The sequence below is a fragment of the Merops nubicus genome, unplaced genomic scaffold (genome assembly GCF_000691845.1).
Source record: "Merops nubicus isolate BGI_N331 unplaced genomic scaffold, ASM69184v1 scaffold2741, whole genome shotgun sequence".
NCBI classification, from domain to species: Eukaryota; Metazoa; Chordata; class Aves; order Coraciiformes; family Meropidae; genus Merops; species Merops nubicus.
The window spans coordinates 27,900-52,128 of record NW_008586045.1 but is presented as its reverse complement, the minus strand read 5'-3'; the positions used below and the strand labels follow the sequence as shown (position 1 = coordinate 52,128).

At 39.6% G+C, this 24,229-nt stretch overlaps 1 protein-coding gene across 1 annotated transcript in view; it reads right to left on the bottom strand.

Moving 5' to 3' along the window:
* PCSK2 (proprotein convertase subtilisin/kexin type 2) overlaps window positions 1–24,229 on the bottom strand; it is a gene marked incomplete at its 5' end in the record, with an annotated part of 80,377 nt that overhangs the window by 28,427 nt on the left and 27,721 nt on the right. Inside the window, 3 exons of the mRNA XM_008948510.1 lie at window positions 3,479–3,555; window positions 20,614–20,651; window positions 22,667–22,775. Of these exons, the coding sequence (XP_008946758.1) occupies window positions 3,479–3,555; window positions 20,614–20,651; window positions 22,667–22,775 (224 nt within the window). The remainder of the gene's footprint in view (window positions 1–3,478; window positions 3,556–20,613; window positions 20,652–22,666; window positions 22,776–24,229) is intronic.

Below are 24,229 nucleotides of genomic sequence, written 5' to 3'. Positions count from 1 at the left end.
CCTAAAAACCACTGAGAGTGTTGTGGGGCTGCCTCTGCTTTGGGGAACAGGGCTTGGTTCAGGTTCCTTCATTGTTCCTGCTGCTTCTCAGGCACAAAACCAACCCTGCCCCATGTTGCACCCAGCGTCCCCTACCCCGTCTTGGTGCCCAGGCTGTGGGTCTGAACGCACTCAAGCATGCAGTACAGTAAGCATGGGAATAAATCCCTGGGCTGCCCAGTCATCTACATGCCTCAACAGCAGCCAAATTGCCTGCCTGAGGCACCTCGCTCTCCCCTTCCCAAACCCACCTTGCTTACTTCCATAGACCAGTGGCTGCTGGATGGAAGGGCCAAAGTGCTTCCAGCAGCCTTAAAAAGCACAAAGTGCAAGGGGAATCTGTGCTTACAAGCAGAGCAGCTGTGATTAATGAAATATTCCATGCCAAAACCTCTCCCTTCTTTTCTTAAAGTCTAATAACACTTTGCATATGCAGCTGGCAGCTCACAAAAGCCCCTTGGTTCATCTCTTTAAAACCAGCCCTCTGCTTCTTGTTCCACAAATCACTTGAATTGCTCACACAGAAATGTATTCTTTACAGAAACAGGGATATTACACTATCTATCCTATTTTGAGTCTGATCCTCCTGCATGCATAAAATTCAATGGGAGCTACATCACTGATTGCAAACTGAGCAAAATGGAGCCTTTATTGCAGGTTTCTTGGAAAGGGTTTTTCTGTGTAACCACTCTCTATCCAGACACACCTGATAGACAGTTGGTCATAGGCAGACAGTTGTAACCTACTAGTAATAATAATTCAGGAGTCAGAAGTTATGACAACAGCTTATATATGAGCACGTAAGCTTGATTAACAGTACAGCAAAGAAATGTGCAGAGAAAAACTCAGCCACAACTATTACTGAACAGCTGGATATAGTGTGTTGGTTCATAGCTTCACCTGGAGGAGACAAAGTTTTGCATCTTAAAGCTCTCCTGAACTGTGCAGGTAGGAAAGGGACGCTTTACAGAATGTGCTGCTCCCATGATTTACCTTGCAAGGCTGAAAATTCCGTGACTTACCAATCAAACATCAAGATTCATGACAAAGAATGCTATACTTTCCAGGTATCAATGTTTTTATGGAACAAACAATGAAGGAAACCTGCAAAGCAATTTCTGCTTTGCTGTACCTTCTCCAAACCTGTTGACTTGAGCTCCCCATCCCCTCAGGAGAAGAAATAAAAGAAGGTGTTGTGGTTCTCTGAAAACCTGAATCGTGTTGTTCTGAATAATGACAGACAAATGACAGATTGGGTCACGGGTGACCATGCTCTTCACTTTGCAAAGCAATTTCTGCTTTGCTGTACCTTCTCCAAACCTGTTGACTTGAGCTCCCCATCCCCTCAGGAGAAGAAATAAAAGAAGGTGTTGTGGTTCTCTGAAAACCTGAATCGTGTTGTTCTGAATAATGACAGGCAGTGACAGATTGGGTCACAGGTGACCATGTTCTTCACCCCTGATTCTTCACTTGGGTGCCTGAAGTCAGAGAGAGGCACCTGGGGCCAAAGACCATAACCCTTGCCACATCCAGGATGCTTGAGGCCCATTTTAAGAGTCTTTAGGAGGTAATTCTTTCTCCAGGACCACCTTGCAGAACATGTGAGGACTTCTAACTGTGCCCCACTACAAAATACTTGATAGCAGCACAATTGGTGTTAATGTTCCGCTTGGCAGAATACACTTAGTTTTATGAGGTTCCACACTGAAAATGACAGAAGCTACCATTACCCACTAAAGCTAAATTTAATTTTCCTCTGTGCTGCTCCAGAGCTAAGTGTTATCTTTCTCCTACAAAGATTCTTTGCATAAATAAAGCGAGAAAGGCAGCAGACCTTCACAAATTAGAGCCTTAGCCTTTCTCTGACTTTCCATTCACTAATTGGATTCATATTAGTTTAAAAGTGTCAGATGTCCTTTCCCAAAATGAAGGAGAAATATCATTGGCATCTTACTTTGGCTGAAAAATGGCAGGACTACAAAGGAGGACATCACAGCTCCTAAAGCTGTTTCAACCATCCCAGGAAGCCTGTGTCTGAAGCAGAAGCACAGCTGCTCCCCTTCTTTGTTGTGTCACTCTGACAGAAACTAAAACTGACTTCTTTAGAAATAAAACCAAAAAATCCCATATAAAACTCAGAGGCCAGCCCTAGTAAGTTAGAGATGAAATCCACACCAAATAGGCTTGAAGTATTTTCTGATAGGCACTAAAACTGAGCCCTGAAACCTTTAAAAGTTTTCAAAACCTCTTTGGTGCTGCTATGTAAATGTTGGCAACTTTACTTATTTTTGCATCTAGAAGACATTTGGAAATTTCATTGAAAATATCTTGAAGGACATTTTGTAACTCCAAGCCAGAATCTGCCTGAGACCCTGCTGCAGAGCCAGATATGCTGGATGCTGATCAGCAGGTAGTAAACACAGGTTGTAGTTGTGCCTTGGACTCTGCACCCCTGACTATGTAAACATCTTGCTAGGAGCCTGACAGAAAGGGCTTTTTCATGGGGCAGATGCAGAACTCTGGGCACATGTGTTTTTTAAAAAACTGTTGAAATGTGTTTCTGTTTCATTTTAAGAAAAAATGAGGTGGGAGAGGTAGGGAGAAAGTCACACTTTCTAAAATCTGAAGCCTTTTCTTTAGGGCCATTCTTATTTATACTATACCTTGTAGACCAGACCTTCTCCTGTTGGAAACTGGCTAAGTTCAGAATGTATTGAAAGGTGGGTCTTGGGTAATCATAATATGGTCAGGAGAAATTACACAACAAGCACAGCTTCACCATTGATTTCAGGTTTATAAACACAACAGAAAAGGTTCCCAGTCAGTGTCCATAGACTTTAATTCCCCCAGCAGATCTCAGAATCAGTCCTGAAATGCTACCCATGCACATTATCTTTAAATCAAGGTGAAAACAGATGATTCAGAACTTAAGGTAAGATTTAATTGTTTTTAAACAGGTTGTTCTACATTATGCTGCTTTTCTGCCTTCTTAGTTTACAATCAGATGAAAAGACTTTTTTCCTGCCAAAGCCTTTTCCTGTCTACAGCTTACTCTCTTTAAAATTAGCTAGCAGTGATGCTGCCTCAGACACAGTAGATGGAAAATCAGTCAATACAGATTTTGGGTTACCCTGATGTCCTAGGACAGGTAACAGAAAAAGGTATGTGGCTACCATCCATTCAAACAACCTAAATATATACTCTTCTGAAGCAGAAACTTCATTTATAAACTATAAAATGGTTGTTCAGTGCTATTTAGAGGTTATCTAATAAAAGAAGTCATAAGTAACCTCTGATTTTCAAGCAGCAGTGAGACTGCAGCTTCTGTTCTGGCAATCATTGAATTTAGCAGAAAACAGGCATTCCACAAATACCAGCAACTACTTATAATTTCTTAAGCAAACCAAAGTGAAGAGCAGGCTGATCAAAACCCATTTACCTGTTAAACCAGTCATCTGTGTAGCGAGGGTAGGGGTAGGGATCATTACTGCTGAAGTCGTAGCTGGCTTGGGCATTCTGCAAAACACAAAGATGCTCAGTAAGTCAGCAGAAAAACAGATATGCAGGGGAAAGTGGGACACAAAGTGGAGGGGGAGCTGAGAACCATCAGCAACTCTGTCCTCTTCATTTTGCAAGGTGCATCTGGACTCAAACTGGTCCCAGTTGTGCTGTGCCATTTCCCACACCAGCAAGCCTGAGGAAAGATTTCTGGAGTGCAAAGCCTCCTATGGAACATTAGTATTTTCAAGCAATATGGCTAATTGTGAGGTGGGGTGTGAGAGCTCAGGTTACTACTGAGGGACTGTTCACCAACACTGACATGGGTATTTTGGCGTTACACTCCTTGGTGTGGCAGGGCAAAAGTTAAATTCTGTTTTCCAAACAGTGGTGGAAGTGTTCAGATGCTTGGGTATTCAATTTAGAATTAGATTTGTGGTACTACAACAAGCAGTCAGATTTCTAAAAGCATTTCAATGCCTAAGAATGTAAATTTCCTAACATTCAAATGTGAAAACTCCATTAACGGACAGCATATATGCCTGAAAATTCCTTTGCATACTTTCTTGGTCCTTCAGTTGTCTGAGCAGCTTCACAAACGTGGCTTTTTCAGGCGCTTTTGAAAATCTCATCCCATGTCTCTGCTTTTCATATGAATCTAAATCATTCCTGATTTTGCCCTATCAGCAGAGTTAAGGACACTCAGCAACTTTTTGATGCTATATCTGAGAAGTAAATGGAAAGTTTCAGGAAGTCAACTATCATCTCCTTTCTTCTCTCTTAATGAAAAAATAAATAAAGGGTGACTGAAAATTAAGCTTTTAAAAATATTTAGAAGCTTCCTCTCAAGTGTATGTTCACAGAGTTTATGTTTTAATAAACCCCATACTCAAGGAATAGAATTATGTTAATTCTTAATTAATGTGTACTTGTATTCTTTTTAAGATTTGGCTAAGCATGCTATTGAGGATAATTTGAAGCTCGTGTACAAGTTGCTTTGCTCCTAAAAACATTCCCCTTCAGCAGATTCTCAATCCCTGGGCTACAGGAATAGATAGTCCATTGGCAGAACCAAAGTCTTTGGGTTTTGTATTCAAATCCCCTATGTCCCCAAAACTTGTGCCAGAATGAAACAAGGACAACATTGCCCTTGATCCTTGGAGGGTAAAACTAAAGTACCTTTCAAGTTATCATACAGTGAATTTTTTTGGCTGACCATATCAGAAAGCCTGGTTGCTTATATTTAGCATGGACTATAAATATTTTGCAGCCTTTGACTGGAGCAGAGCTTTGCAGAACGTCTATCACACAGCTTGATGCTGCTCAGACACAGCTGAATCCCTCTGTGAGTATCCTTAGCTCTGCATCTCTAAACTAAAGCCCTGATCTTCAGCCTGAAGATGCTTTCCAATATGTCACTTACAGCCACAAAATTCTCAGTGCTTCTAAGTCTCTGTGCCCAGGTGCATGTTTAATTTACTTCTTTTAATGACCATGACTGCTTATGCAGCACTTTGAATGGCACAGATTTGTATGAGCTAAGGGTAAACAGAACATGACTTCAGCCAGAGAAAGGAGGAGAACTTGATGGTGGTGTATAAATCGTGAATAGCACAGAGAAGGTGGACAGGGAGTTGTTATTTACTACATTTCATAACACAGGAACTAGCGGGAATCCACAGAAATTACCAGAGGGGAGATTTAGAAGCAGAAGAAAACAAGAAGTACTTTTCCACAAAACACGTAATGAGTTACAAAATTCATTACCCCCTAGCAATACAGAGGTTAAAAGCCTGAATTAAATCAAAAAGTGGTTAGACAAATTAACAGAAGATAAATCTGGAAGGAGTATTAGATGTTTTGCATCCTCCATCTCCATTAGTTCATAAAAGAGTGAAGGCTAGAAGCTGGGAGGCCAGAATCAGGTAGTTACCACACAGTCTCTGACGTGGTGACCCTACTGCTACCCATGCAATCCATTACTGGCTGCTGTTGGAGGCAGGAACCTGACCTAGAAGACTTTGAGCCCCACCCAGTGTGCCTGGCAAAAGCCATGCAGCACATACAGCCTGTCTAAACCAAGTTTGGATTCTGCAGTGTCCAGGACAAGGATTTGTGCAAGAGGCCAGGTCTCATCCACGTTTCATGGCCATAAAAAGAAATGAGCTTGTCAACAGGACATCCAGACATGTTCTTCATTAATGACTGTCATATCCACTTCTAGCAGGACAAACTGGAGAACCACATCCTATGGTAAGGTCAAAATAGAAATGATGACTCTCTCCAAGACATTTAATTACCAGATAAAACATACTTGCTCAGAGTCTAGCTTGGCAACCTTTGGAGAGAAATGCATTTCAGTCACAAAGAAAGCTTCTCAACTTCTGCCTTGGACTAGACATGGCCTGGAAACTATGCAGAATGCAAATAACTAAGCTTAGCTCCAGGGATTTCCAGAGCTTCTCTTTCAGGTAGGTGTAGTCTAACTCAGTACTAAATGTAATTAGTTCAATATATTGCCAGATTCTTATTCAGTCAGAACTTTTGTTTTCTCTAAAAATACTATACAGGTGGAATTTAACCTCAGTCATAGGTCAGCTGTGTTTTTTTCCCCCATCTGGAAGAAATGCAGTCCTACTTATATAGACCCTAAGCTCAAAGGGGGTCTGGTGAGGCTGATTTTTCAGGCCATCATCAGACATGCAAGCACCTCTTGGTAGCTATCAACTGCTCTTGACTCTAGAATTCCCCTGTGCAAAGAATTATGGATGGAACAGCCCTTCTAGCTGTGCAGATGTACCTCTCGTGTCCAGAGCAGTGACAGGCAAAGGGATTCCAGCACGAATGATTCAGCCACCCTCCAGCAGACTGCAGCTCTGCTGTATGACCCACGTAACCAAGTGCCAGCTTATGGAAAGGTTGCTTTAGGTATATATATAAACAAAGTTCTGCAGCACCCTTCCACATCCTGCAGCTTCCACTTGCTTGATTTTGGATCACTGCACTCAAAGGAAAAAGTACATCTAATCTAGCAGGAACCATCCACAAAGTGTAAAATTAAGAAGAATTCTTGGAAAGAAAACAACTGCTGACTGCACAATTTATCTTCATTAGGGTCTTTGAGAAAAGACAGTGAGTTTCAGCTTCGTGAAGGAATATTCCGCCTACACTCTGGAAGCAGTGGAATGGGTAATGAAACAGCAGCGACAAGTACAAATGGACTGCTTCAAGTTCCTCATAGAAAGATCGAATCTACAAATATCTAAGCCTCAACCTTTTAATTTTTTTATTTTTTTTTGTTTTTAAAGCATAAACCACTGACAAATTAAATCGGTTTCAACACTGGACCAAAAAGGGAATTGCTTCAGTGGATAGCTGAAATATTTCATCTTTTGTTTTGAGAAGTGAATATTAAAAATCTGTGGTCTGCCATTCTCCTCCACAGGCTGGACTCCCCAGCAGGTAGCAAGAGGGAATTTATTGCTAACACGGTGCAATAATCAGGGTAGGAACCTGGGAGGTGTCAAAGAAAATCAGTGCAAATGAGGATCTGCAACAGCATGCTGAAATGGAAACATTTTGCTTTTCAGGTCACATGATTCAGTTTCTAGTTCTAATGCCAAACCAGTCTACTGCCAATTACTTCTCTTAGACTTGAAGTATCTAATATTTGGTTTTCAATATCTAAGGTAGTTGCCTGGCCTTCTTGTCCAGGATAATCTCAAGCCAGCAATCTTAGGCACTAATCATAGATTGCAGTTTAGCCTTAACACTGGCCACCTAGTTCAGTGTTTGTTAGAACTTCTACCTCTCATGTTCTTTATCAAACCCACTATTGTTACAAAGCAATTTGAACCTCATGTTTATCAGTCAGTATCCATACACAGTTATTTCTAAATAATCTTTACTATATAATAAAAATGCTATTACAGAGGAATGGTATTGTATTTTTTACATCTCCCATCAGACCAGGTTACGCCAGGCCCCATCCAACCTGGTCTTGAATACAGATTATACTTTTGCTGTGTATAAAATTCTGCTTTTCTTAAAAATAAGCTTAGAGTGGCATTTTCCAAAGAATCATCCTGTACTTTTAAAAACACACACAGTAAAAACTTCTGTGTAAAACATTCATTATGTAAAATACAACAATAACAATAAACCACTTGTCCCATGTGTTGCTCAGATCTGTAATAAAATTATGTACCTTGAATAATGCAGCAAGCCTCTGAAGTGTAATTCACATAAACATCTCTTCTTCTCCATAACTCAAGAAATGTGCCTACGCTCACATGCTAGTCCAGGAGACAAACAATTAAAGACATGTCCCCCTGGTCACAGTGGCTCTATCCATGATGGTATTGGTGAATTTAGCCCAGAGATTAGTATCTCTTAAAAGATGAGAAACATTTTTAACACAGGTAGCATCTGGTCTTACCCTCTTCAGGCAACTGCAAATCCTTGGAGATCTGAAGCAGAAAGATACCTTTTGCTTGTTTGATTTCTTTACTGATCCAAAGAGCGAGCAAACCCCTGGGCTCAAATTACAACATAAAACATCTTGGAGTAACTGTGCTAAAATAACAGCAAATGTCATGTGGGGGGAAAAAATGAAATGCAGTTTTGTACACACAAGCTTAAGAAAATGGAATGTGCTCACCAGGAGGCAACATGATATTTTGCCTAGGAGAGGTGCTGTAAGGCTTAAAGGTCATTAATGAAAAGCAGAGGCACTGTTGCTAAGTCAGTAGTCATATAGTAACTTCTCTCTGCCATGGGAAGCACATTGCTCTGTTTTTTCAGTTGGGTTGTGGTGTTTTTTTAAATGGAAGTGAAAAAACCCTGCAACTCCTTAAACAGCTCTATCTCTACATGAATTAATTTACATGTTCTGTATTACTATCCAGCAAATTCAGAGCTGCGTTCAAGACCTTGTCAACACCAAGAATATATCCACAAACTAATGGGCTGTGTTAAAAAATATTAACCTTAAAGAGCAAATTCACTGTCAGTGAATACTGTTATCTACCTCCAGCAAAATAAGCCTTTTACTCAGTTCTTACAGGGACATCAAAAAAAAATAAAATACTCAGCCAGACATCACCAGCTAGATCCTTAAAAAATTAATAAGACAGCAGCACACTTTTCTGCCACCTCCTTTCCAAAATAGTCACCAAATAATACGTCAGAGCATCACTTGAAATGGATGGAATAGAGAAGTGTGCTGGGTCCTGAATAATGCCCGAGGTGCCCCTAGGCTCTCCTGGTATTCCAAGTTCAGCTATTCACTAGAGGCTGGGCTTGGCCACAGAACGAGCAAGTCCAGAGCACAACACAATGGCAATTTCATTGTCAGATCTCAGTGGAAAGGCTCTTACTTCAATCTCCTCAACAGCCGTCCATCATCTGAGATTAAGAAAAAAAGAAAAACTAGTGGAATTACAGCCAAAAGTGATAAACTGACTACAAACAACAGGTGACTACAGCTTAATTTAGAACAGTAAAAATAATTTAAATAATGAGCAGCAGCATTTCTAATAATCCAGTTGTTATAATTTATAGGAAGACATGTTGGCTGTCCCACCTCCGATGTAACTTCTTATTTTACAAAGGTGAAGCTTTTTCACTGCTCAGGTTTTAAAACAAACAAAAAATGCAGTAGAAAAAAAAACACCATGAAATTTCGTGTAAATATTTATATTTATCATCATTAAGGTAGCATTATTTTAAAAGTTACAGCTATGAAGAAAAATAGCTTCACTGAGATCATCTTATGTTCTTTTTCTACATTAAACAGATTTCCTTTGTCAAGTAACTGATGAGCCTCTCTACAGATCACTACAATGTCACATGACCTCTTATTTTCCTTTTTTCCCCACTAATTTCCTTCCCACTTCACCCTGCTGACAAAATCAGAAAACCACCATGAGCTACATTGAGGGCTGGTGCTCTTCAGCATGAGAGCATCTCCAAAAAGAAAGGCTGTGGCTACACAAACTCTTCATCTCCTGTGGGGATAAAGCACCTGGGAAGTACAGCAGTGCTGCACAGCATACAGATCTAAGCACAAACTTTTTCAAGCTTCAGAGAACAGAAGAAATGATCGACTCCATTCTTAGGTGCCAAGACTGTTTAATGTTTACCCAGTTACCCAAATGAAAGTCCAAACACATCCAGGTAAATGCCATCTTTCTGCAGCTCTTTGCTCATGCTTGACTAAGAAATATATAGTCAAATAGGACAAACAAAAAAAAAAAAAAAAGAGAATCACAAAGACTCAGAGAAAATCTAGGCTGGGCAGAACTTCTACATGGAAAATTATTTTCTTTTTTCCTAAAAAAGCTTTTTAGATAAAACCAGCTTATTGAAATACCCTCCATTTCATCTCTTCTGCATTTCACCTGACATAAGAACAAGTGTAAGAAATTGAGGCAGGCGTGAGGCTTTATTAAAAAGCAAGCAGCCAAAGGAACTTCTGCTTATAATAAAGTGATTGCTCCACAGTTTTCAGGTTGGTGGGAAAGAAACCTGAAGCACATCACCAGTTGTTAATTACTTAGAGCCAGAGCTCTGAAGGCAAAAGGAAGTTAACCTACCAAAAAAAATGAAACCTATTTCTGCTCAGCCAAACATTCCTTCATTTCCAGAGGGGGTGCACAAGAAGCTTTAAGGTATTCCTACCACATACTGATGAGGTACTGACTGTTCACAGGGAGGCATATTGCTAAGACAATTGAATTAGGAAAAGAAAAATAAATTAAGAAACTACTTACTGTTAAAGATTTTCAGGGTAAGTGGTAAATTTAAAGCTTTAAAGCTTCACACTATGGAATGAACTTGATTTCTTTAATTGAAGGGGGAATAAAAGAAATAAAATTGGCATCTGAGTGGCTAGAGATATATAGGACTTTGGATTATTTTATCAAAATAGCAAATACAAATTGTGCAATGATTTTTACTGGTAAATACTGTGAACACATTTCATCGAGCCTTAGTATTTCATTTTATTAAAAATCTGGCCCGTGTTCCCTTTACAACACATGGACTTTTCCCCCCTTCAGATACTTTGATTGTGCATTGTGATTGTGACCTACTGAAGTTGAGAGAGTAGTAGTGGTATAAAGCTGGCAGCAGAGAAATGAGGTTCAGGTTCATTATTCTCAGTTACTTCCCTGCATGAAATAACTGACAAGTTTGTCAGCACATCAAATATGTTTTGAGTGCTGAGCTGCAGTTAAGGTTGTGTTTGCAGTGTTCTGATGGCAGCCAGCACTTACAGCCTCTTGGAGGGATGAGCTGTAAAAGAAGGGGAGCTAAGCCCTCTTGCTCCTCTCAACAAGCCTCATCAAAATCCTACCAAAATCTTCCACAGGCTCTTCCACCAAACACACCAGGCAGGATTCAGATCCCACACAGCAAAAGGTATTGTAAGTGGCACGTGATGGATAAGGGACAATTTTTTCCATCAGTGTAATAAAAACCATAGCTCAGAGTTTGCAGTACATAGTCAGCAGTCATTCTAATCCAGTCATTTAGCAGGACATGGTCTAGGTGAAGAGCAGCCACTTGTGCTGTGACGGCAAACACTTCCCTGCTGCTGTGTGTGGCTAGCAGGCCACACATCACACTCTGTGATCTCAAAGGCATAGCAGTCAGTCATCAAAAAATTATCAGTTATCAGCAATGCTCACAGCAAAGTGCAGAAATACTGGACATCTGGTTAAAACATCACTTGTAAAACAAACTTGGCAGGATATTGTGGATGATCACTTTAACAGATTACACCAAGCTATGAACATGGAAGATGCACAAGTAACGTCACAGGTGAATCAAAAGGAGGTGAAAAATTCAAGGAGACTCAAGAACGATAACACAAACTACTATCTACATTTCTTTCATCACAAAAAAAAAACCCAAGTACGGGCTGATTTACATGACTTAGAGTTAAAAGGTCTTGGAGAACTATTCTGTTTTATTCCAGTTGCATGCTGACCTTATTAGAACAGTTTGAGAGCATCCCAGGGGAGTATTAACACTGTGACTAATATCTGTCAAGACGTTTCTCAGGAACTTTATTGGACTGATTTATATGCTTTTGCATTAATTAAAAAGTTTGCATTGTTTATTCCATGTGGAATCAGCAAAACCAATGGACAGCTAAATCCCAGATTTCAGGGAGAAAAGGTGAGGTCTCACGAACAGACATTCTCATGCTAATCTATGCATATCAAATTTTGCAAGCCTTCCTGCTCTTAAACAGTACATAATCATTCCAGGCTCTTCTCTTAAAGATTAGTATATTTGAGCCTAGCTAATATTTTCATATTAATGCGATTTATACAGGACATGTAAATTTAGGAAGTGTCCCAGACATCATTAGCTGACTAAAAGAGTGACAATTACATCAGCCATATATAGTATCACTGTTGACTAATTCTGCAACTGAGTTAAGGGCTACTGAATCAAAGTGATTTAGCTTCTCACAAGAAGTAATTATAAAAAATACATGCTAGAATTGAAATTATGAAGTCCTTGAACAGAGCACAGCGTCTGTGCCCTCCTTTATACATATTCAAATAGAAATTCATCACCTTTAATAAAATCCAGACCACAACCTGCCTGAAGAACATTTCCAACGATCCCCAATCTACATCAAAGCTTATGAGTAAGGACAGCACAGGGAATGTGTGACTGAAGTCTGCACTGCCACATCCACTTAACTTTCACCAAACAGCTACACAGCACTGGAAGTGGCTGAAGTTTCATCAGATTCAAGCTTCTGTTCCACAGGAAAATATGTTATCCCAGGCAGCTCTTGGGAGACTTATCTGCTCCACTGAATCTGAGGAGCTTCAAATCCTCAGGCCTCTTCCTAGGAGGCCTCTTACTGTGATGATTAAAAAATAGGAATACACAGTAGAACAAACATTAAAAACCTGTTCTATATGTGATCTGCCAAATTTCTGATTGCTCTGAACTTAATGAAAAGACTACCAGTGACTTCAACGAGGCCAATATTTTATGACATTGTACACGGCTATTCTATTCCCCTGTAAGAGATGTTCATTATACTTATTGCTTCTGTTGGGAATGCAACAGAAATGAAGAATACCGTGTTTAAATCAAAGCAATATGAAATAGGGCAGGCGTTTAAAAATATCCTAACCACCTACATAGCTACTGAGAAGTAAAATATTAATATGGAGAACATAAATGTTTACAACAATGCAAAGCAAACAACTATGGCAAGATGAAGTACCAGAACAGAAAAAAAATCAAATTATTTTCAAATGAACCAAACCAATTCACAGACACAGTGAAGGAGAGGTGTTTAAGGTACTGGAGATCATCTGCATCTTTATCTACTGTAGTTAGGCTACTACGGTTTCACAGAAGAGAGCAGACTCCTCATGCCTCCTGCAAGTCTGGCTTATCCAAAGGGCTTGATCAAACCTCTCATTTTAAAAATAGTTGCATGCCCATTAGTTTACAGTGGGTTTGAGACTCCCCTTGCCAAAATCATCACTGGGCCTGAAAGTCTCTCCCTAACACCTGCCAAATTTTGACAAATGTTTTTGAGGAACTAGTGTTCCCCACATGCACCATCTAATTCAGACCTCCCTGGTGATACCCTGGATAGCCAAAATGTAACTACAGCATGAATTTTAATTAAAGTTCCATTTCAATGCTGATGGATATTCAGGGATTTCAACACTTGGTTAGTGTCTTAAACAGTATGAGCAGTTAAAATAACTATTCTTTGAAAAACAGAAAATAAAGCTTCCAAATGGGAAAAATCTTCAAAAATGTTTTTGCCTTTTTCAAGCCAAAATTTTCACTGTGGGGAAACAGAAGCTTCTAATTTCTCTTTGTTGAACTTGGTTTTAAAATTACGTGGTGTGCACTGGCTCCAGGGGACCATATTCTCTGAAGTGGACCATTCCCCAGAGTGGGATTTGGTTGCTGCTCTTTTAATTCAGCATGTTCTAGAAGTCAAATATTTGAAATAAAGTTTAATTGATTGAAAATAAAAATATTTCACTTTTATTTTCCTGTCGACACTCTGATTTTATAAAACATACATCTTTACTAGCAAAAATATTGTTCTAACGGAAGGTTTCTGGCCAGTTCCAAAAGCTAACTGGTCTGCAGGAAAGAAGGTAATAAAAAAAAACCAAAACAAAGCAATGCCAGACCACTCCATGGCAAACAGTGAGGACTAACATCTTTCCTCTACTTTTCTTCTGCAAACAAAAGAAGAAAATATTTCCTAAAAATGTACTTTGAGAAACCCTGGAGAGAAGCACAAGCCAATTTCAAAAGCAGCAGCCAGAACTGATGCAGAAATGTCCTTATCTGCTCCCTTCCACCACTGTGCGTTTCTCCTTTCAACAATCTTAATTTACTTTCCACAGATGATGCCTTAAGTGAAAATTAATACCACTGCTTAATGATTAAAGTGATTAACCACCTTGCACTTTCTCAGTATGCAGCTGATTAATTAAGTACATTGACTATACAGAAAAATAAATGCTGCAGACCATGTGTGGTCTTCATCTTGCAAAGCACCATCTCACATTGAGTGCACAACAGGCTTGCATTTAACTTGGAGATTATCTTTTTTAGGTGGTTCTAATACAAAATAAAGCTGGAAACTTTCTGCAGCTTTCATTGCTCTGATAATAATCCCAAGCAAATATAACACTTAAGTATCTTTGTGATTCCCTTGGAATTGTACTTTGAGGATGCTTTTTAGCCAGTATAAACCAGTGCATTCTACTTAGGAGGCCAACATCAGTGGAGCAATGCCAGCTCCAGCTGTACAGAGGGTTCTAAGCACCAAGCCCCAGACCTTGCCAAGCATTCAAGGTCCAGATCTCTCATCAAGGGCTTTCACAAACCAGTTAGCATAACATCTTTCAGTAGTGAGAAGTCCAGTTTTCAGCTGCAAACACAGCTCTGTATGTGACACAAACCATCTCTCCTCAAGGCAATCCCACCTCCTGCATGAGCTGCAGCCCCCTTTGCAGGAAAAGCCTCTCTCCATGCCCTCTGGCCACAAGAAATAAACCAGAGGAGAAACAGTTTTCGAATTCTTTTTGCTGTTCCATCTTTTTAATTGAGTTGAAAGCTGTGATAACATCCATGATTACAAAACATTTTTATCTTTCATGAAGTAAGAAGCTGATCCTGCCCTAACAGGAAAAATTAGCCAAGTCTGAAACAGAGAATTTCATTCTCTTCACAGTAGCTTCTAATTTATGCCAGTGAAACCTTGTCTTGCATGTTCTGAATGATCATCTTCCAAATGCTAAAACCAGTCCCCTAGACACCAGAAAAACACTTGAGCAGCATAAACAGCCCAACAGAAGCCCATGAGTTCCAGTTGCTAAGACATCAGTCAGCCTCTCATTGAAACACTTGATCCATCCTTACACCTTGGCAAAAGAGAGGTTTCATTTTGTCTCACCTATTTCTTGATGAAATTTCTGTCAGAACCTATTTTAACAACATCCATCGGACAGTGTGTGTACTGAATTTTCAGTATTAGGAAAAAGACGTATTACGAATTTATCCTGTTTTGGTTGATAATTTTTAATTGCTGTGCTAGTGTTTAATTTAGAAAACCTATCAGCGAAAAAAAAAACAACTCCAAGGCAATACCAAAAAATTAAATGAAACCAACCAACCCAAAATCCAGTTAGTGAAGTGTTGAAACATTTGAAACAGTTTATTCTGTTTGTTATTTTTTGATAATGTGTTATGTCATTCAACACTGCAGTTAAAAATAGGTACTAACAACAACGGTCAGGATGCAGTTTGCCCATAAAATACCTTTGATATATTAGCAGTAAAGGTTTATTGAAATTAAGTGTCTAGGTGCACGTGCTCAATAAACCTCTGAAATGCAGAAGGAAATGGCAGTGGAACTGCCTCAGGCCCTCTTGAAAAATCACACTGTAGGAATCTTCTCTCATAAAACTAACTGAAGTAATTCCCTGACGCCAAGGACGTATGAACTTGACTCTGCTGTGGCTGGGTTTTATGTTCCCTCTGGATCCTCTGGGCTGATACTAATGGCAGTGCAGAGACACTGGGAGTACTTCAGGGCCTTCAGAGGGCTTCCAACAAATTTCAGGCTTGGAAGGGAAAGGTATTTCTCACCACCAGTTAAATGTAAACTCAGTTTGACTTGGGTGATTACATCAGCTGGGATTTCTATGGGGCAGATCATCAGGGTCAAAGCAGCATGGTTCAGTAGAGGTCAATGGAGCTTTGTCAACTTACAAACCCCAAAAAATAGGCCACAGTGAGTGTAGTGGAGGTACTGATGATTTAAAGTGGTAAATCACTGTGATCAGGCTCAGGGCTTCCAGAATAATTTGCTGGTCCTTTTGGTAGCATGCAGGGAGGCCAAGGCATACTCCAAAATTCATACTAATGCAGGCAACTCAAACTTTCTAAAAGAAAGAAGGTCCTTCATGCTGTTCCTAAGCTTCACTGCACATATTGCAATGTATAATTTAATGCCTGTACTATTTCTTATTTCTTTCATGGCTGTAAAGGTTATTCAATGTTTTTAGTTCTCTAGCAAACAAAGGAAATTGCTACTCATAGCAGAATTGGAACATTTCCCTGCTTATGTGGTAATTATTTTAAAAAATACGCTTCCATTTGCCTCTCATCAAGGTGGTGGGAGCTGTTATCAAATTAGTTGGTGACATGTTACCAAAAGTTGTGACAGAGAGACTAATTTGTATTTGGAGATGTTGCCAAAGTGGAAAGAGAAGACACCTAAGAGCACCTGCTGTTCACAACTGAATAAGAAATGACAGAAAACTTCAGTTAATCCCAAGGGAACTCCAGAAAGTCTCCCCTTATTCCATACATAAGGCCCTTCTTTGCTCAGCAAATCCTTTCCTGTGTACAGCTTGAGCAACAACTGGTAAGGACCTTGGAAGACAGAACATCAGGTTGTACCATAAAGACACATGTTGGTTGTACCACTGAGACAGAAAGCTGGGGGAAGGACAGCACTGAAGTGCTGCCAGGATGACTGCATGTTTGTTTGTGCACGTGTTGAATCTGTGTAATTCCCCACACTTCAAAATCTGTTTTTCTTATCTGAATAGGTTACTGTCCATTACTAAGAACTGCAGCATGATTCTCATTTTACATGTATCACTACCTATTGCCATGGTCACCTCTGGCTTTGGTACAGAGGTGACTACTTTGTCTTGTCCTCTTGCCCTCTCCCTTTCAGCTTCAGGCAGAGTTCAGACACTGAAACCAGCAATTTTTTACTCCTAACCTGAGTCTCTTGGTGGGATCCTAATTTTCCTCACTGCTGCTAATCAGGGACAAACCCACTTACATGAGATGATCAGCTCCCTGCTGCTGTAAATGGGATAATGCAGCTACACTGACCTTCACCAGCAGACACTGGCCACGTATAAAAGTACCTCAATACAAACTGAGATGAGACAGAGATCAGCTTAAGTTTCTGTTTGTGGCACAAAAAATAAATCACAGTAGGTTTCACTTTAAAATAATGCACACACACACACACACACACCCCCAGCTGCCATTCCCCTTTTATCAGGCATATCTAGTATGCAGCCCTTGTTACTTCTTTTTTTTTTTTTTCCTAACTCAGATGCTGTATCCTGGAGAAGTCAGTCCTGATAATTGCTGGCTCTGCATGTACAGTCCGAGTTGAAAGAAAACCATGGAGTATATTAGGCTTCAGTTTTTTAATTATCAGTTCATAATGAAGCGTTCTCTTTGTGGGGAAAAGAATAATTTCCTGAAGGCTGAACCTCTGCAGGGTTTCCAAGGCTTGGAAGAAAATATTGATCATTTGACAACAAGTCTCTCTGCATTCATGGTGCAGAATGGAAAATTCCAGCTTTGCCACAACCCCCTGATCCCAGAAAAGCAAGTAGCTATATTGCAGCAAGCTGGGAGGGAGTGCTGGGAGAGCAGTCCATGCAGCCCACAAGCAGGCACACTCCTTTCCATGTATATAAAGTGCCTTGAAAGGAGAAATGGATGATTCAAGCAGTACAGCTCAGAAACTGCAAAGAAAAATGTGGATGGAAGTGCACTCCATATGGTAGGTCATAGATCACAAATTTTTAGGAGAAAACAAATGTTTTTTTCCATAAAAAGGTCCTTCTCTTCCCTGACCCTCCATTTTGTCTAAGTGCTAACCCCTATTAAACTATTCATGCAAGAAAGCACAAGTCAAAAACATAAAAGCCAAATTAAACCAAGTAAAATGCCAAGCCTTTATACTAGAAAATGCTCAAGTGCTAAAAAAAAAAAACACCTTTGAGAGACTTTCTAATTGCTCCTAATTTTCCAAGCAAGATGTGCAGACACTACCAGGGCATGCAGGCATTAGCACACTTGAGAAAAATAAGCTGTAGGCTTTTAATTTCCTAAAAATAAAGAATATAACTTAAGAGAAAGCTGCCCCAAATTGCAAATTCCATGAACCACCAAATGTGTGGTAATTGTACAAAGGTGACTGCAATTGCTATGCCAGCCTGAAGCACGTTAACAACTGATGCCATAAGAGACTTGTTTCATTACATTTTTACATCCAAACTAGTCTTTCCTCCAGCTGAATTTAAGCCTTTGCCTTTAGCTCAGGTCCAAATTACTACCTGTGGGGAAAAAAGGCCCCCGTGACCTCTGAGACACAGTAGATGCTGTCAAGAGCAGGGGCTCCTAGGACTGAAGGAGGCCTGCAGAGCCTTGTAGCAAGAGGAGGAGAGGCAAAGTGCAGGTGAACCAAGCCCTGAAGCCACTGAGCCATGCTTGGATGGGGAGGAGATGGCAGATTTTAGCAGTGGGAGCAGGAGACAACCTTGCCCTTCAGCCAGCCACCTCTCAGACACAGCAGCTGCAGCTGGGCTCTGTGTGAGGTGGTGCCCACAACTCCTACTGGTTACCAGGTTCACCCTTTTACTGGTTACCTTGCATAGAATGTGCTCATTCATCAGCACATTTCCTTGCTGTGTCCTCTGGTACATTCAGCATGGAATTAAAAGTGAACCTTAGGGAATAAAGATGAACTAGACAAACTCAGGCTGCTTTTTTTTATTTTATTTTAGTTTTCCTTTTTTTTCTGCAGTGCTGTGACAGTCTAGACTTCATGTGACAGCTTGTATTTGTTTTGAAAGCATTGGGGTGGTATCTCCTTCAAGAATGTGATCTTTCAGATGGGATTTACACCAATCTTTTAGTGACTGTGTTACCAACCACTTGCTCCTCAAGTCTCTTCTCCCTCTCCCTGGCTATTGATCTGCCCTGCACATCCCCAGCCTAATTCTGCATTTGCACTGGCCCAAAAAACTCCTTTTGTCCTCCCACAGCCTGATCATTGCTCCACTACTGGATTGCTCCTTGCTTGGACAAAGTCATTGCTACATAAAACTTCTCAGATTCTCATTTCAAGATCAGTCTCCTCACAATTCTTTCCTGACTGCCATTAAAGCTTTGTGGCTGCATGCCCAGACAGCATTTCTTCTCCAATTTTCATCCCAATATTTCTTTCCTGAACCTCTCAGGTTTCCCTCCAGCTCTCTGATTTTCTGATTTCTAGCTTCATAGCTGTGCATTGTCATTCTCTGTGTCTTTTTCCATTAATTTCCAGAATACTCATGATTACCACTCTGAAAACAACACTTTTCTGCTAAGCCTGATAAATATTTATCCATCAAACAGAAAATATTTTTAGAATTAAGAGAGCTCATGCCTGCTGCTGAAAAGTGAGGAAAGAGTATACATTTTGCCCAGATCATATGCCAGAACATAGACACAAAGCATTAACTCCTGCCAAGAAAAAAGATGCCTTTTAAAAACTTCTCATTTGTATCAATTTATGGGAACATCTTACTGAGTTATTGCTCTTTGGAGAGAACTTTCCAGTCAAGGCACAGAGTTTAATTAGCTTCTATCAACTTATTAAGCCAACTCCTAGGAGTGAAACTGGTTATCCTGCACTTTACTTCTGTGGTTCTGCTATTTCCCTCGCTACTTGTCCAAAGTAAGCAACTTCTATATCCATTTATTCCCTACCAAATGTGCTTTGCTACTTGCAACAACAACTGGATTTTCATCCTGTGTGTTATTATTTTCCAAATTTAAGTGCATAAGAATAATTGTCCTACTCTCATTTTGAAGCTGTTCTGAATGGTTCATGTTTTCACCAAAATTTCCAGTTGCCTTTGTTCCTCTTTTCACTTACTTGCAATTGCAAGCTAAACCACCTTGCTTAGCTGAAGAAGACTGGGCTTCCCTCAGGGAGCTACTGATTGCAGGAGAATAGCAAGATCCAAAGCAGAGGCACTGCAACCCCTACCCCACAGCTTCTTGATGCCCATTGCTCACTGGATTGCCACAAGCACAGTGTGAGAGCAGCACACTGCAAAGGCAAATCCACAGTCCATGGGTGCTGGGAGCCTTTGCAGATGCCTAAAGGTAGAAGTGCTAGTGTCCGTGGGGGGTTGGGAATATCCTGGAAGAGGTAAGAAAACTAAAAATCCTCTAGTCTCAGGGTCTGAGGTAGGTTTGAGGAACAATCCATTGACACAGCACGCACTGAGAACACAGCCTGCCCTGCAAATGCTTTGAAGCACTGGATCCAATCACCTCTTCTGAAGGAATTAAGCTCTTCCTGGAGGTTTCAAAGGCTAATAATACCTGCCATGTCACAGCCCACAGCTCTCTGGCCCTCCAAGTGACAGAAGCATTCTGCATCTTAATAGCAGGACTTAGAGCCAATTCCCAGGTTACTCATTTCTGTCCTAAATCCAACATTGCAAGCTGCAGCTTATTTAATGTGAGGCAGCACTGCCATTCCTCCACAAAAAGCCTTGTCACCTTCCTATTCCTTGCACAGGCAGTCTCATTTTTTGTCCAATTCTTTCAGTGTGAAATGCATCATCTGTAAGATCAGCAGTTCAGCTGTGCTGTCGTTCCACTCATTATTTAAAATTTTGCAGCAGAGGGACTCTAACAGTAAGAAAATTCACATTTCAACAGAAAAGGTCGGCGTGTACTTACGTAATTTGATGCAAGATCGGGATGCAGATAATCAATTCCTGCAATAAAATAATGACAGAGCAGAAGCCAAAGGTTAAGAGTTTCCAAAACGATTTTCTAATGATCACAGAACAAAACAAGATTCCTTTGCAACCATAGGAAAATGATCACAGTGAATAATGCAACAGAAGTAAGATTCCAGTTTTTCCATGTGGACTTTTAAATTGATTCCTGATCATTCCTGTACCATTCCTGATGCAGTCCCAGCTAGGAGTTTTCAATTATTTATGTCAAAATTCAGGTGCCAATTGAAAATTTGAATTTAGTGACAGAATGTATTGACCTGTTTTGTAGACTAGGTCATATTTACTTGTTAAGATTAGCTTAAATCACATTTTCTCTTTATACAGGTTCTATCACCTCAAAGCATACTAAAACTAACAAGATTAGCAAGTGCTGGATCAATGCAGGATATAAAAATGAGTATTTTTGAATACTGAAAATTGTAAGCTAAGTAGACAGAAAATCACCTAAACTAGATTTGGGAAGATCACAAAGGCAAACATTTTGGATTCTGTTTATGAAAGAGAACTTTTAATGCTGGATTAGAGCATTTTAGCAAATATTTGAGCATAGGCTCAGCACCTTGGTAGTGCACTGAAGATTGCAATAGGGCAGTGGTGCAGGATGTGCTCATACTAATGTGTAGTATCTTTCTACATGTGCCAAATACAGAAATCCCAGTGGATGTTGTAACAGGAGCAGCAGATCTACACTCAGATGGGATCAGCTGACCTATTCCATATCCAGTTAAACCACAGGAAGAAAAGACCACCAATCCCATGTTACATTTTCATCTTTACTCTGCCTCGTGTTTCCAACCACCACAACAATAATCGCTCAATTTTATTTGTGAGGAGAATCTCATCGTGGTTATTCTGATGAAACAATTACCTCCCACTATGTAAGGTCCTTAGCAATAGATTTGCACGAAGAGGCTCTTGTATCTGTGGAGAGCCTTAATGATCCAAATTGTAGATGAATGACAAAAGGCTCAATGAAGAATCACGTTATTCAGGTGCTCTATTCCAGAGTTACTGGAATTGAATGTAAGGCAAATTACCTTCTTCTCTAAAAGCTGTATGTGATGGGCCAACAGCTTTATTTGACCTTCAGCTCAAATAGTTTGTCATCATCCCCATCACAGTGGTGTCTAGCCATTCTGAAAGCAAAGTCCTGCCTCTGTGGGATCAGTGAAACTGTTATTTCTCATTGCACCACATAAGAGATCATCTCTCATGTGAGACTGATCTCTCATCAATATACAGATGTCTGAGTTTACTCTTACTTCCTTAAAACCTTGTCTTAGGAGTATGCAGATGAGGACAGAAATAAGTGAGGACAGATCTCAGGTGACCCTAGAAAACGTATGTGGATCCAGACATTTTAGTTATTTGTGTTTAATATTATTCAGTCACTATAAAAGGAAAACATTCAAAATTTAGCCCAAAAAAGAGTGTTGAGAGACTGCATGGAATTCCTCTACTTCCAGCAAAGAACCCATGTGTAAAACAGCTGTGAATTCAACTGTACCTTTTAGCTTCATCTTCCTCAAGCTTAGCCTCAAACTAGTAATATATTTAATATGCAGGTCTTCACTGACGTTCAGCATGAAAGTATTTAATTATTTCAGCTGTCAAGTATGACTTTGAGAATAATGTAACCCAGAAAATGTTTTCCTAAGTACTTTTTGCACAGCAATTATGTCCCCCAGTCAGTGCCTACTGAAGTCAAGGGGAATCTCTCCTTTGGCTTAATGGCCATTAGAGTGTGCCCTGGAAGATATTTGAGTGATAATTGCAAACTACTTTTAATGCCTGGATAGCCACGCTTTAGTATTCCTAGGGAAGTCTTTATAACCTATTTTGCCCAAGATCTCAAAGTCTTTATGGAGGCTGGTAGTCTCACCACTATAAGCCATCCATTATTGCTTTTTAATCTTTTTATTTTTGACTTTGATTACATGGGAAAAGCTACTTTAAAATATTAAATTAGCACTCAAGTCTTCACTTACCGTCATCCATAATTCCTATGGTTACTCCCTTCCCTGTGTATCCCAGCTCCCATGCTTCAGCTACATTAAGGTCAAGTCCAGGAGTCCCATCTGCTTGACCAGTGTTAATCTAATACATCAATAAAACAGAAGAACAGCCTTTTTTACTTGACAGACACACTTCCATAGCCAGTAAATTTTGCTCTAGGTATTTGCAGGTATCTTTGGTATAGAAAAAAATCCTACCATTTAAAATATAGAAAATATGGAACAAACATCCTATTTATTTCAGAGTGCCCATTTCTACATAATCACATTTACTGCAATAATGCAGCAGTAAAACAAAACCAAACAAACCCAATCAAATAAAAACCCCAACCCTGGGTAAATTAATTTCTTTGAGGTTTATAAGATTTGGTTAAACACTGAATCTTTTGGATGCAGTAAAGGACTCTTCTACTTAAGCAGGTCACAGCACTGGGTCTACCCAGAAAAAAGTTAGACCAATGGTTTTTACAGAAGATTTTTTTTTTATGAGCAGGAATTTTTGTGTGTGTGTGTGTGTGTGTTTTGAGGTTTTTATTTGTTTTGTTTGTCTGTTTGTTTTTTGCCTTGAAAGCAGGGATCTGAAATTCATGACTGGAAGTAATTTCTTTGATAACAAAGTTAACTCTTCTTTAAGCAGAAAAGCCCACTAAATGAACCTCAAAAGTCCTTTCCAACCTTCTTCAACCTTCTGCAGTACAGGCAATCTTCTGGATCTTCATGTTCACCAACCCCATCTGCAAATTTCTCAAGTTCCATGGGAAAAATAAAATGGCTTTTGCTGTTCCAGACACAAGAATTTTCAATTTTGTGCCAGACACATCTCATTTCAAAATACATCTTAGTGCACTTTATAATCTTAAAAATGTATAGCTTTGTAAAAATGTTATTTTTATCTCAATATTTTGATTGAAGTACCAGAAAGAAGTGAATTAGTCCACACTTTGGTTTATCACCTCATAAAGGATGAAGTCTCATCCATGCTAATATGCCCTCATTCATCTGAAAACTCTTGTCTTGGGTAAAAAACCCACCCATACTGGATGGATTTAAAAACCATAAGAAATGGGTTAAAAGGAAAGAGACTAAGAAACACTATTCTTAAGCAAGAAGACCCTTCTTAATTAACAAGGCAGTAATTAATTTACTAAGTATTTAATCATAAAAAGGTTTCAATGGTAAACCTGGCCAAAATTTATCTGCTTTTTTAATAGAAAAATATCATTTTGGCTACTTCTGTGTAAAAATTTCATTTTGCTTCTATGACTAAAGTCTTCTCCCTGTAAAATATGACACATTAAAAATGAAATGGTTTGGCAAAATGTTAATTTCTTTTGACATTAGCTTAAGCCAAAATTCATCAGTTTTTCAGCTGTTCTGCTTTGACAGAAGAGAAATTAATTAATATCCAAATTTCTATAAGCAAAGAAAAACCTCAACTTTTTCAATATATCATAACAATATATTTCAATAACAATATTTCACCTGGCAACAGCTCAAAGACATGATTCATATGCAGTTTTAGGGGTCACATCAGCA